The 15,345-nt window shown below is 43.9% G+C and overlaps 1 protein-coding gene across 5 annotated transcripts; it reads left to right on the top strand.

Moving 5' to 3' along the window:
• The first annotated feature begins 3,598 nt into the window (after nucleotides 1-3,598).
• Nucleotides 3,599-11,549, top strand: PDE6H (phosphodiesterase 6H). Of its 5 annotated transcripts, none has more exons than XM_040407215.1 (4): nucleotides 3,599-3,794; nucleotides 9,591-9,768; nucleotides 10,212-10,252; nucleotides 10,724-11,549. In XM_040407215.1, the coding sequence occupies exons 2-4, from the start codon at nucleotides 9,623-9,625 to the stop codon at nucleotides 10,798-10,800; spliced, it is 264 nt and encodes an 87-aa protein (XP_040263149.1). In that variant the 5' UTR covers nucleotides 3,599-3,794; nucleotides 9,591-9,622; the 3' UTR covers nucleotides 10,801-11,549. The 5 variants fall into 5 exon arrangements, with proteins under 5 accessions (XP_040263149.1, XP_040263151.1, XP_040263153.1 ...); XM_040407217.1 differs by lacking the exon at nucleotides 3,599-3,794 and adding an exon at nucleotides 3,885-3,997; XM_040407219.1 differs by lacking the exon at nucleotides 3,599-3,794 and adding an exon at nucleotides 3,888-4,060.
• Nucleotides 11,550-15,345: the final 3,796 nt, after the last annotated feature.

The following is a 15,345-nucleotide window of genomic DNA, read 5'->3' as shown; positions in this document are numbered from 1 at the left end:
TTAGATACACAGCTCAGCAGACAGTATCACACAGGATAGAATTAGATACACAGCTCAGCAGACAGTATCACACATGATAGGATTAGATACACAGCTCAGCAGACAGTATCACACATGTAAGGATTAGATACACAGCTCAGCAGGCAGTATCACACAGGATAGGATTAGATACACAGCTCAGCAGACAGTATCACACAGGATAGGATTAGATACACAGCTCAGCAGGCAGTATCACACAGGATAGGATTAGATACACAGCTCAGCAGGCAGTATCACACAGGATAGGATTAGATACACAGCTCAGCAGACAGTATCACACAGGATAGGATTAGATACACAGCTCAGCAGGCAGTATCACACAGGATAGGATTAGATACACAGCTCAGCAGGCAGTATCACACAGGATAGGATTAGATACACAGCTCAGCAGGCAGTATCACACAGGAGAGGATTCGATACACAGCTCAGCAGGCAGTATCACACAGGATAGGATTAGATACACAGCTCAGCAGACTGTATCACACCTGATAGGATTAGATACACAGCTCAGCAGACAGTATTACACTGGAGAGGATTAGATACACAGCTCAGCAGACAGTATCACACAGGATAGGATTAGATACACAGCTCAGCAGACAGTATCACACAGGATAGGATTAGATACACAGCTCAGCAGACAGTATCACACATGATAGGATTAGATACACAGCTCAGCAGACTGTATCACACAGGATAGGGTTAGATACACAGCTCAGCAGACAGTATCACACAGGATAGGATTAGATACACAGCTCAGCAGACTGTATCACACAGGAGAGGATTAGATACACAGCTCAGCAGACAGTATCACACAGGAGAGGATTAGATACACAGCTCAGCAGACAGTATCACACTGGAGAGGATTAGATACACAGCTCAGCAGACTGTATCACACAGGATAGGATTAGATACACAGCTCTGGGTCATTAAGGATTTTATAACAAGATTGATGAGGCTGGCCTGCTGGGGGTTGTAGTGCTGAGTTGCTCTTCGTTAGTAGCTCTGATAAGGAGCTCATGAGTTTCTTCTTCCTGTTGCGGTCGGCGCGTCCTTCCTGATTGTGGAGATAACAGCCGCCAATCTAACTGGGGCGCCGCTGTACGTAATACCTGTATAAAGCCTCACCTGATCAGCCCAGTATGACGGATCCATCAATGGCGGGGGATCTCTGGGGGTCCCGGCCGCTTCATAATATATACTGAGACTGTCCCGCTATTTCTATACCATGAAACATTTTGCTACTTTCTAACAGTCTTTGCCACCCACCCTTGATTCCCCTTGCGCCTCTGAGAGGGTGCAGGTCATTTATGATGGGTGCGGGCACTCCGATAAGGACGTGTTACAATGTATCAGTAGATCAGGAAAAATGGAAGCATCCAGCCCAGAGATGGTGAAAAATCCTAGCTTTATTGCGGTATAAAATCTTCGACACACAGGACAAGTTCGGTTGCGCGTTTCGGACCATAAACAGATGGCGGTCCTTCCTCATGACATATCGAACTTCTGACAAAACTGCCCCTGATGAGCTGTTCACACAGCCGACCATGCAAACAGGAGAGATTGGAGCTATGGGGGAAGGGGAGCGATTTATCATGCACGTGGGTACAATGTAACAAACACTCAGCTGTGAGAGCAGGATAAGGTCGGGGGTCTCTTTTCTGCCTTGAAAAAACAAATTGTTTTCACTCACTGTCAGCAAGCAAAGGTTGTGACAATGGCAAGAAATCCCTTTAAATGGAGCGTCCAGTCTTCTCTTAGCTTTGGGGTAAATTTGAGGGAAATGTAGAAGGTGATTGCCGGACTGACAACTCCCTGATCTGATGCCGGTTATACAGGGAGTGCAGAATTATTAGGCAAGTTGTATTTTTGAGGATTAATTTTATTATTGAACAACAACCATGTTCTCAATGAACCCAAAAAACTCATTAATATCAAAGCTGAATATTTTTGGAAGTAGTTTTTAGTTTGTTTTTAGTTTTAGCTATTTTAGGGGGATATCTGTGTGTGCAGGTGACTATTACTGTGCATAATTATTAGGCAACTTAACAAAAAACTAATATATACCCATTTCAATTATTTATTTTTACCAGTGAAACCAATATAACATCTCAACATTCACAAATATACATTTCTGACATTCAAAAACAAAACAAAAACAAATCAGTGACCAATATAGCCACCTTTCTTTGCAAGGACACTCAAAAGCCTGCCATCCATGGATTCTGTCAGTGTTTTGATCTGTTCACCATCAACATTGCGTGCAGCAGCAACCACAGCCTCCCAGACACTGTTCAGAGAGGTGTACTGTTTTCCCTCCTTGTAAATCTCACATTTGATGATGGACCACAGGTTCTCAATGGGGTTCAGATCAGGTGAACAAGGAGGCCATGTCATTAGAATTTCTTCTTTTATACCCTTTCTTGCCAGCCACGCTGTGGAGTACTTGGACGCGTGTGATGGAGCATTGTCCTGCATGAAAATCATGTTTTTCTTGAAGGATGCAGACTTCTTCCTGTACCACTGCTTGAAGAAGGTGTCTTCCAGAAACTGGCAGTAGCACTGGGAGTTTAGCTTGACTCCATCCTCAACCCGAAAAGGCCCCACAAGCTCATCTTTGATGATACCAGCCCAAACCAGTACTCCACCTCCACCTTGCTGGCGTCTGAGTCGGACTGGAGCTCTCTGCCCTTTACCAATCCAGCCACGGGCCCATCCATCTGGCCCATCAAGACTCACTCTCATTTCATCAGTCCATAAAACCTTAGAAAAATCAGTCTTGAGATATTTCTTGGCCCAGTCTTGACGTTTCAGCCTGTGTGTCTTGTTCAGTGGTGGTCGTCTTTCAGCCTTTCTTACCTTGGCCATGTCTCTGAGTATTGCACACCTTGTGCTTTTGGGCACTCCAGTGATGTTGCAGCTCTGAAATATGGCCAAACTGGTGGCAAGTGGCATCTTGGCAGCTGCACGCTTGACTTTTCTCAGTTCATGGGCAGTTATTTTGCGCCTTGGTTTTTCCACACGCTTCTTGCGACCCTGTTGACTATTTTGAATGAAACGCTTGATTGTTCGATGATCACGCTTCAGAAGCTTTGCAATTTTAAGAGTGCTGCATCCCTCTGCAAGATATCTCACTATTTTTGACTTTTCTGAGCCTGTCAAGTCCTTCTTTTGACCCATTTTGCCAAAGGAAAGGAAGTTGCCTAATAATTATGCACACCTGATATAGGGTGTTGATGTCATTAGACCACACCCCTTCTCATTACAGAGATGCACATCACCTAATATGCTTAATTGGTAGTAGGCTTTCGAGCCTATACAGCTTGGAGTAAGACAACATGCATAAAGAGGATGATGTGGTCAAAATACTCATTTGCCTAATAATTCTGCACGCAGTGTATACGGGATACATGTCGGGGGATTGTGGGACCGACACTCTCAGGCCATTAGACACACAGTGTGGAGGGGGTCACATACTTCATGTGGAGGGGGTCACATACTTCATGTGGAGGGGGTCACATACTTCATGTGGAGGGGGTCACATACTTCATGTGGAGGGGGTCACATACTTTTGCCTTGACTCCTGGTTAGTAAATACTTGTGGCGGCGCCTCCATCTGTCAAAGGTCCAGGGGCTCAGTATTTGGTAATTGGTTGCTGGAGATAATCTCTGGATAATCGGCTTAATGTTCCCAGGGTATAAATACAGGATGAGGCGGTGGAGCCTCCGGAAAAACGGTGTAAAGCGCATGGAGAAGTGTGAGTATCAGCGGAGGAGGGAAGAATGTTACTGCTTGTGCTACAATGTAACCAGATTCTATCTACATGAGGAGCTGAGGCTTTCAATATGGCGTCAATATCCAGGATACGTAAGGGTTATTGCCCCAGGATTCTAGGATTGATCTCCTGTTGGATGTAGCAGCTCCGGGAAAATCACGGAACGTGGCAGGCAGAGGAGTCTGGTAAAATGTGCTGGAGTGGGTTCAGGGGGAGGAGGTGTAAATTGTAATATAATCTAATGGACTGTAACGTAATACGATATGATATAAAGTAACGTAATATAACGTAATGGAATTCAATCGGATATAATGTGACGTAGTGTAATATAACAGTATAATATAATGTATCTTAATGTAATATATAATGCACAACAATAATGTTCTGTAATACATTATACGGAATGTTCTATAACCTCGCTATGATATAATGTGACATGCTACAGTCTGATGTGAAGTAACATCATTTAATGGAATACAATCTGATAAAAAGTAACATTTTATTAAGTGAAATATTATTATAAAACTCAATGTAACATCTTCTCATATAAGGCGCTGACTTTCCAACATAAACTAGATCTCCATCAGGCTCGGAAGCTCGTAGTGTTGAGCGACGCGCGCTTCAGATGCTACATCCAAATTCGGGATTATTACTGTACCGAGCTTAAAAACAAACTTTGACCCAAAGCCGGGTTCGGTTTCAAGTATTGAAGTGGTTTTCCACTTTAAAAATCGATTACCGAAGTTATTCAACAAAGTCACGCGCCACTTTGCGAATGACTAACGTCGGCTCATTGGAGCCCATACATTCTAATACTGTACGGAGACGGATTAATCCGAAGTTCTGAATGTAACATCCGGAGCTCTCTCCGCTCATCTCTAGCAGCTTTTATTCCCTTGTGTCCCAAGGCTCATTGGAAGGTTTCTGACTCCCAGGGAGCGACTTCCACAAGGTGGCGCTGGCGAGATGCCAATAAGTCTCCATACAGGAGATTCAGCCCGATATAATGTCATATAATACACAATGTTCTGTAATATATTACAATATTATGTCATGTAGCGTTTTATAACCCAGCTATGATATCATGTAACAATAGATTGTGATATAATATGATGTCATTTATAATATTATTATATTCCATCATATACATAGTAACACATTATCATTTCATGTATTGTAACATAATCCAATTTATTTATTTTATGCCCTTCTATAGCGCTACTATATTCCTCAGCGCTGTACAGACATCAGCATCCAACTGTCCCCAATGGGGCTCACAATCTAAGGCCTCATGAGCACGACCGATGTTCTGGTCCGCAGTTTATGCGGCTCGGGTGCGGACCCATTCACTTCAATGGGGCCGCAAAAGATGCGGACAGCACGCAGCGCGCTGTCCGCATCTGTTGCTCCGTTCCGCAAAAAAAATATAACACGTCTTATTCTTGTCCGTTTTGCGGACAAGAATAGGCATTTCTACAATGGGCCGCAAATTGCAGAAGGCACACGGGCAGCTTCCGTGTTTTGCGGACCGCAAAAAGCAGAACGGTCATGTGCATGAGTCTCTATCAGTCTGTCTTTGGAGTGTGGGAGGAAACCCAGGCAAACATACAAACTCCATGCACATGGTGTCCTTGGTCGGATTTGAACCTAGAACCCCAGCGCTGACCTCTGACCCACCGCTGACCCCTGAGGCATTGTGCTGCCCACTATAATGTTACATCACGTAATACATCAGTCACAGTGCAGGTTATTACACAGGACCTTAAAGGGACTGCTCAGCTTTATAGCAGATTCCTAGCGGCCCGATGTCTCCCTTCAGCGCACCAGGACCCCCCTCTTATATGCACATAAAGTGATCGCAGCCTCTACAAGGAGGAAACGCTTCCAGGTCAGAAATGGGTTTTGGTCGTCTTCCATGTTTGAGGCCTGACCCCTGGTTTCCATTCCTGGGACTGTGGCCGTGACCAGGGGGGGCCAGCCCTTTAGATACAACTTTTTAAGTTTGGCTTAAGGTAATAGAGTAGAGGGGAGTAATGACAGGAACCCAAATGTGGCCCCTGCTGGCCCCGTCATCACTCTCCTCCTGCAGCCCATTGCAGCTGCCTCTATAGCCCGTCTCTGGATTGCTTTGATCTGCTGCTCGGGTACCAGTCATTCAGCTGCCCTGCCTCTTGTTGGCGCCCCCTCCTGGCAGCACCCACCTCTGCTCATGTTCACTGGATGTCATTAGATGTTGTCACCTGTTACATTTCATATAAGATCTGATTCCAGCTGAGACTCGGAGGCAGGACGAGAGGGGGCGCAATGAGGGGAGCCCCCGATCCACTTACCGCCGGCATTATCCCGCACTGCTGCTGAGTACAATCAACGGTGACACAAGAGCTTATCATTATCCCGCAAAGTCCGAAAATCTCTTAACCCCTGATCCCGGGAATAATGAGATTAACAAAGTCATCACCGTTATCCAGAGAGGCCATTACTTTACAGCAGTGTCTGCCTGATGTATCTAATCCTATCCAGTGTGATACTGTCTGCTGAGCTGTGTATCTAATCCTATCCTGTGTGATACTGTCTGCTGAGCTGTGTATCTAATCCTCTCCTGTGTGATACTGTCTGCTGAGCTGTGTATCTAATCCTATCCTGTGTGATACTGCCTGCTGAGCTGTGTATCTAATCCTATCCTGTGTGATACTGCCTGCTGAGCTGTGTATCTAATCCTATCCTGTGTGATACTGTCTGCTGAGCTGTGTATCTAATCCTATCATGTGTGATACAGTCTGCTGAGCTGTGTATCTAATCCTATCCTGTGTGATACTGTCTGCTGAGCTGTGTATCTAATCCTGTCCTGTGTGATACTGTCTGCTGAGCTGTGTATCTAATCCTATCCAGTGTGATATTGTCTGCTGAGCTGTATCTAATCCTATCATGTGTGATACAGCCTGCTGTGCTGTGTATCTAATCCTATCCAGTGTGATACTGCCTGCCGAGCTGTGTATCTAATCCTATCCTGTGTGATACAGTCTGCTGTGCTGTGTATCTAATCCTATCCAGTGTGATACTGTCTGCTGAGCTGTATCTAATCCTATCATGTGATACTGTCTGCCTGATGTATCTAATCCTATCCAGTGTGATACTGTCTGCTGAGCTGTGTATCTAATCCTATCCAGTGTGATACTGTCTGCTGAGCTGTGTATCTAATCCATCATGTGTGATACTGTCTGCTGAGCTGTGTATCTAATCCTATCCTGTGTGATACTGTCTGCTGAGCTGTGTATCTAATCCTATCCTGTGTGATACTGTCTGCTGAGCTGTGTATCTAATCCATCATGTGTGATACTGCCTGCTGAGCTGTGTATCTAATCCTACCCTGTGTGATACTGTCTGCTGAGCTGTGTATCTAATCCTACCCTGTGTGATACTGTCTTCTGAGTGGTGTATCTAATCCTATCATATGTGATACTGCCTGCTGAGCTGTGTATCTAATCCTATCATATGTGATACTGCCTGCTGAGCTGTGTATCTAATCCTATCATATGTGATACTGTTTGCTGAGCTGTGTATCTAATCCTATCATATGTGATACTGCCTGCTGAGCTGTGTATCTAATCCTATCATATGTGATACTGCCTGCTGAGCTGTGTATCTAATCCTATCATATGTGATACTGCCTGCTGAGCTGTGTATCTAATCCTATCATATGTGATACTGCCTGCTGAGCTGTGTATCTAATCCTATCATGTGTGATACTGCTTGCTGAGCTGTGTATCTAATCCATCATGTGTGATACTGTCTGTTGAGCTGTGTATCTAATCCTATCCTGTGTGATACTGCCTGCTGAGCTGTGTATCTAATCCTATCATATGTAATACTGCCTGCTGAGCTGTGTATCTAATCATATCCTGTGTGATACTGTCTGCTGAGCTGTGTATCTAATCCTATCATATGTAATACTGTCTGCTGAGCTGTGTATCTAATCCTATCCTGTGTGATACTGTCTGCTGAGCTGTGTATCTAATCCTATCATATGTAATACTGTCTGCTGAGCTGTGTATCTAATCCTATCCTGTGTGATACTGTCTGCTGAGCTGTGTATCTAATCCTATCCTGTGTGATACTGCCTGCTGAGCTGTGTATCTAATCCTATCCTGTGTGATACTGCCTGCTGAGCTGTGTATCTAATCCTATCCTGTGTGATACTGCCTGCTGAGCTGTGTACCAGTTTGTTGTTACACTATACAGAAAAAGCTGTTACTATCTGGAAACCACCACCAAGTAGGCTGCTGCTGCTGCTGCTGCTGCTGTTGCTGTTGCTGCTGCTGCTGCTGTTGCTGCTATTGATGGATCTTATCATCTGTTATGTCTAGGACTTGTGTAAATATTTAGGATGGTTCTTTACTCTATGAACATTCAGCCGGGACTCCAGACTGATACATTGTAACAAACTATGTAGGAGAGATTTGTGCTGCTGATGTGTTGAGCTCACAGAACATTGTCTAGACTGGATACAATAGTAACGAATCCTCAGCTGTGAAATCCTGCATTCTTGACAATCTCCCCAACTAAAGGTGCAGCCGATCACCCAATGAACGAGCAAATCGCAGCTGTATGTTCTCCTACTATGAAGGAGATCGCTGCATGTAAATGTGAACGCTTCCTTCCTGGCAATCAGCTTCTAGTTGCCCCATGTAAATCCACCTAAGGGGTGTTCTCATTCACTGACAGCAACCAGAGATCTGGAAATGGTAGAGAATTTAAACACTTAAGGCCTCATGCACACGACCGATATTTTGGTCCGCATACAAGCCGCCGTTTTTGCGGCTTGGATGCGGACCCATTCACTTCAATGGGGCAGCAGAAGATGCGGACAGCACTCTGTGTGCTTTCCGCATCCGTTGCTCCGTTCCGTGGCCCCGCAAAAAAAATATAACATGTCCTATTCTTGTCCGTTGCGTTCTGCAAATTGCGGAAGGCACACGGGCGGCTTCTGTTTTATGCTGATCCCCGGTTTGCGGACCACCAAAAAACGGAACGGTTGTGTGCATGAGGCCTAAGTATGATATTCAGTTATCATCATTTACTGACCTAAACTCCTTTAATCCAAACATGACATTAACGGGTCCGTCAACAGCAGCTTGAGGATGGTCTCCGTGTATCAACAGCTCTTCCTTTACAACTCCCAGAATCCTCCTTTCACTTCTATGGGAGTTACAAGAATAGCTGTGAAAGTGTGCATGCTGGGAGTTGTAGTTTCAAAGCAGCTGTTGTGCTGAAGGTTGCTGACTCCTGGTAATCAGTGATGATTGCTGCCAGAGATGAGGAGCTCTGTGGCGACACCTGGTGTTCAGGGGGGAGAATGCAGGATTGCACTCAGTTGGCTCTGCTAGCCTGGAGCAGCACCTGGATGCAGGATGCAGTTTATAGGAATTCCCCAGAACTTGTGTCTTGCTGATCCTCAACACCTTCCCATTAAACTGGCCGCCGTGTCTACTCCACTCATCACAGCCTGTCACACAGTGACCATAAGATCCCGCAATGCAGAAGAAGCGGAGACGCCCCGGGCCGTAGACATTATGTAGGAGAGAAAGGGGCGGGGCCTGACACATATTTGACTGCAGTCTGGGGGCTGACGCTGACATGTGGATGGAGGGCACAAGATGGAGGAGCAGTGACAACATGGTGAAGGGGCTGATAGACTCATGGAACCTATGGTGCGGTCTGACACAATGTAGCGACACTTCAGCTACTGTATGTAACTCACTAGAACTCCCATCTTCTTAGGTTCCTGAACGTGGAGCACAACACAGCCAGATATGAATTCCAGCTCCCCAGCAGCCAGCGCCTTGGCCCCCGTAAACACTAATGGGGGTCCCACCACACCTCGTAAGGGGCCTCCCAAATTCAAGCAGAGACAGACCCGGCAGTTCAAGAGCAAACCACCAAAGAAGGGAGTTAAAGGGTAAGTCCATGTATCATGAGTCGCATGTCATATATTTGAATGGAATATCTGAAGATCCAGGGCGATGACCTCTTGTGGCTGTTGTGGAACTACAACTCCCAGCATGCCCTCTAAGAGTTAAACACTTAATTCCCCAACTGTTCTGTTCTTTATCTTTGCTTTCTAGTTTCTTCCCATCGTATCACTGTATAAGGGGGGGGGAGTGGTAAGAAATGACAGAAGGGGTGGAGCCTGACACCGATATGCGATAGGAGCACAGAAGGTTCCTTTAACTGTTTACCTTTAAGGGGTGGAGTCTGACATTTGCTGACATGGAGATAAGAGTCACACATTGCTACAATGTAACTCCATACAGTGACCGGTACAGCCACAGTAGAGAGCAGATGTGGAGGAGAGTTCCCCTTTAAACCGCATCTCCGGTTAATTTGACTTTTATCTCGCAGGTTCGGAGATGATATTCCCGGCATGGAAGGACTTGGAACAGGTGAGGAACCGGACAGTAACCCCCCACCCCCACCCTCTGCCCTAGATCAGCCTGAGGGGGGGGCAGCTGGGACCCTCCTCCATTCCAGGCTCCATGGTGTGGGTGCACCCACCCTGAGGTTGGCAGTCATTGCCTGGAGGGCACATCCTCTGTAGGGCGATTCCCTTTGTAACTTTATATCTGGCAATTGCTAGTCATGCAATTCCCTAAATCCTCTAAAGCAGCAGGAGGAGAAATCCCGCTGATTCAGGTGGGCTGTCATTGGGGGGTTCTACCTTCGTGCCTGGAGTGTGGCTATGGCAGCAAGACGGGGGGGGGGGGGTCCCACAAGAGACAACTCTCTAGCCTCCAAAAATGGCCTCCTGTGTGCCCAATCAAGAGAAGGGACAGCTCTGGAGCACAAACTGCAGCTTGTATGGAGTGTAGAGAACATTGCCTGTAAATAACCCGTCTTCTCCTCCTCCTCCGCAGACATCACGGTCATCTGCCCCTGGGAGGCCTTCAGCCACCTCGAGCTGCACGAGCTGGCCCAGTTCGGCATCATCTAAGAGTTCTCCTGACAACATCAAGTGAAGAAGAGCAAGAAATTATAATCAACATCTGCTACTAAACCGACACCGGCCGCCCCGTGGGACTGAATCCTCAGGAGAGAAGTCCTCGGGATGGATAATAAAAAAATAAATTGTCACCATGACGATAATAATTGGAGACCCCCCCCCCATAATGAACTGAGCGCTAATAGAATTGATATTATGTTGTGTTCCCGCAGCAGCCGCCATCTTGATTGCTCTAGAAATGTTTCCGTTTTGTTCTAGGAAATGTAGTTTTTGCAAGAACAGCAGAGGCCGTCCGGCGTGAAGTGACAGAGCAGAGACGACTAAGGGATGGCATCAGGATATAAGAGGAAGAATGCAGGATGGACTAGGAGTTATAATGTTATATAGAGAATAAGAAAACTGAACAGGAATGAAGCAAATAATAAGAATCAGTCAGTGTAATATAATAACTATAATGTGATCATGAAAACAATATAATAGTTTAGTTAAGGTTCTGACTAATGGAGATTCTTCCTGTAGGTCGGAAAGTAGAGAATCAGGTTTCCTCCCGTTCTGGTTATACAGTTCCTCTGCATGCCCCTGTGTCTCCATGGTTACAGACTACAAACAAACATCATGTAGTCTGATCAAACTAAAAGGCCATTATCAGTGCGCTGCAGGCTCTTCTTCTTCATCTCAGATTTTTAGAAAATGTTTAATCTTTGGATTTTGTAAAAATATTCTTGAAAATAAACCAAACAGGAAAAAGTTATATAAATTGTATATGCTTTGATAGGTACTCCTCCAACTGGAATAAACATACACCCTAATATACTTTATAAGTGTTATTCAAATATTACACAAATGTTGAAAATATATAAAAAAATATATAGAAAAAAAATTAGAAAAAAAGTATTTCATAAATTTAGATGGGTCTCAATTATGTACAAGTCATCTTATTTCATCTAAAAATCCATATTCATGTTAAAGACAATAACTAATTATATTCATTCAGTTGATTATTGCCAAAATATAGTCCAATATAAATATTTAGTACTAGAAGTAGTGTTATATATATATATAATAGTATTGTATAATAATAATCACTTCCCAGAGAACTAATGGATATATTGTAGCAATACAATCCTGTTTTTTTTGAAACATTGCCTCCAATCCTTTTGCATTTAGCACGTTATGGTCACTGAAATAGGGCTTGTCCACACGGCTGTTGTGGTTCCGTGGCCGTATTGTGGCCCGCACGCGGCGGGTCCGCTATACACGGGGGCTTGCCCGTGTGCACTCCGCATCACAGATGCAGACCCATTCACTTGAATGGGTCCGCAATCACGGAGATGCGGAACGGAAGCACAGATCGGAACCCCACGGAAGCACTGCGGAGGGCTTCCGTGGTGTTTCTCTCCGTGCATCCACACCACAAAAAAATAGAACTTGCTCTATTTTTTTGCGGTGCGGACGGATCACGCAGGACGGATGTTGCACGGAACGGAACCATGGCCGTGTGAATAAGCCCATAGAGTGAATAATGTTTGTCCAATCAGCTGTTCAGGATTTATATATTGTAACGCCGTGCGCTCCTATCACCAGTTTTGAAGAAAGGCACGGACACGAGAAAGTCTCTAACACTGTTTATTGCCTGTTCCAGCAAACTTACAGCTCAGTTAAGGTCTCTTGCACATGACTGTATGGCTTTTTCAGTATTTTGCTGTCCACAAAAAATGGATCCGCAAAAACTATGGATGACGTATTGCATTCCGTTTTTTGCGGAACAGAACAGCTGGTTCCTGATAGAACAGTACTATCCTTGTCCGTTATGCAGACAATAATAGGACATGTTCTATCTTTGAACGGAAATACGGAAACAGAAGGCAAACGGAATACCTTCCGTTTTTTTTTGCGGATCCATTGAAATGAATGGTTCCATAAATGGAACGCAAAAAAAAGATGTTTGTGTGAAAGATTAACAGCTCAAATCTGTGAGCAGGTGGTCAGTGATGCATCCATGAAGGATCTGTGTTGGGCCCGTGTGTACGTTTTTTGCTGTCTGTGTTTTAAAGCATCTCTTCTTAATACACAGATGGCATCCGTGGTTTTCACGAACCAATAGACTATAATGGACGTGATGGACAAAATAGAGCATGCATCCATGCTAAAACCCGATGTCTGAATACACATATTAAAATGAATGGGGACGTGTGCTGTCGGTGGAGACCACGTACAGCACATGTCCGTGAAGCAGTGACGTGTGAACGAGGCTTTACAGCCGGATCAGGTAATCAGTCCACAGGCCAGGGTTCGCTCCACACGTGCCTTGCCCTCTGTGATCTGCAGCCTCTCACTCATACAGACACACCCTGCCTCGCGCTGCTGACTTTCGTGGACACCATCGTGGACATGGGCCACGTACTGTCAAACTATATCTTTTATATAAAATATAAATATTTTATATAAGAGATAAAATGTCAAAAATATGGAAATCAGTCAGGAAATCCACTAGGCGGACATAAAAACGCCTTTTCTTTTATCTTGAGATTCTAAATGTAATTTATGCAATTAATAAAAAATAGGGCAATCAATTATGCAAAAATATAACATTTATTTATAGAATGCATATAAATCCAATATAAAACAGACATAAGATTAAATAGATAGACAAATTGACGCAGTACCAACAAACCACCACTAGATGGTGGTGTAATCCACTATCACTTTCTCACCAGCACAGAATTACTTAAAGTTACATATGATAAGATATAAATGCTATATTTTATTAAACAGACCAATAATTAATATATCAAGAGAAACGCAGGATTTTCTTGTTTACCAACAGGCTATAACATGACAAAATACAGATTAATACAGGAACAATAAATGTTGTCCCTTGACTCTGTCTCAGCCTATGACAATCAAAAATATATATATGATATTAATATGATATTATACACCACTCAGCAATCAGACTATGGAAATATAATTTCCCAGAGTTTTTCCTCTACTCAGACAATGTCTAATCTCCGATTAGCAATATGCATCTTTGCTAAGAGGACAACTAGCATTAGGGAGGTGATTAACACTATACGCTCCCACAGTATGGGAACTCTTGACTATATGCTGAGAGGAATATCTTATTAATATCACAAGCAATAAATAATATACATTACCAAGTCAAGGATGGGCAGAGTCTTGGATGGGACCAGTTCTCTAGTAGTCAAAATGTAATTCAATTTTCTTCTGATATATCTTTCTTATGATCTGATGATCTGATCTGATGTTTTGATCTGATCCCCCTATGTTCCTATCTAGCAGTACTTATCCTCCCTGATATCTTACGTTACCACCTCCTGGATTATGATCTCCCAATCAACTGAGGAGGGTGTAATGTATGTTAATACTACTATTATGTCATCTTAACCCTTGATATGCTAAGTTATAAAATAATATAATATCGTCTATCTACCTCTAGATGGCACTGTTGTACCACATAACAATTTCAAACATTAATTCTAAATACCTAATAATATGTTCACATGACCTTTTTAACCTCTCCAATATACATCAGTATTAAGGATTTCTTCCTGACATTTTACTTATCCATCATCTATACATGTTGGTGTCACCATCTTCTACCGTCTTTTTAAATTCATGATAATAGACAATGGGCCTTTTACTTGGCTTCCAGGTTCACATATTTAACTCGTCCACATGGATGACTAATAATATTCAGCTCTCCTCATGAAACCCAATTAGTAGGAAGATAACTTCAATACTTTCTAAGCCTTCCAAGGTTATATCCAGTCAGTGGAATATATATGGCATAAAATATATATTCTAAATGATATATATATATATATATATACACACACACTCACCTAAAGAATTATTATACTAATACGGTGTTGGACCCCCTTTTGCCTTCAGAACTGCCTTAATTCTACGTGGCATTGATTCCACAAGGTGCTGATAGCATTCTTTAGAAATGTTGGCCCATATTGATAGGAGAGCATCTTGCAGTTGATGGAGATTTGAGGGATGCACATCCAGGGCACGAAGCTCCCGTTCCACCACATCCCAAAGATGCTCTATTGGGTTGAGATCTGGTGACTGTGGGGCCATTTTAGTACAGTGAACTCATTGTCATGTTCAAGAAACCAATGTGAAATGATTCGAGCTTTGTGACATGGTGCATTATCCTGCTGGAAGTAGCCATCAGAGGATGGATACATGTTCTCATTCTGTTTACGCCAAATTCGGACTCCACCATTTGAATGTCTCAACAGAAATCAAGACTCATCAGACCAGGCAACATTTTTCCAGTCTTCAACAGTCCAGTTTTGGTGAGCTCGTGCAAATTGTAGCCTCTTGTTCCTATTTGTAGTGGAGATGAGTGGTACCCGGTGGGGTCTTCTGCTGTTGTAGCCCATCCGCCTCAAGGTTGTGCGTGTTGTGGCTTCACAAATGCTTTGCTGCAGACCTCGGTTGTAACGAGTGGTTATTTCAGCCAACGTTGCTCTTCTATCAGCTTGAATCAGTCGGCCCATT

This window comes from Bufo bufo, chromosome 9, assembly GCF_905171765.1.
Source record: "Bufo bufo chromosome 9, aBufBuf1.1, whole genome shotgun sequence".
Classification (NCBI taxonomy): domain Eukaryota; kingdom Metazoa; phylum Chordata; class Amphibia; order Anura; family Bufonidae; genus Bufo; species Bufo bufo.
This window is presented reverse-complemented; position numbering and strand designations above follow the sequence as displayed.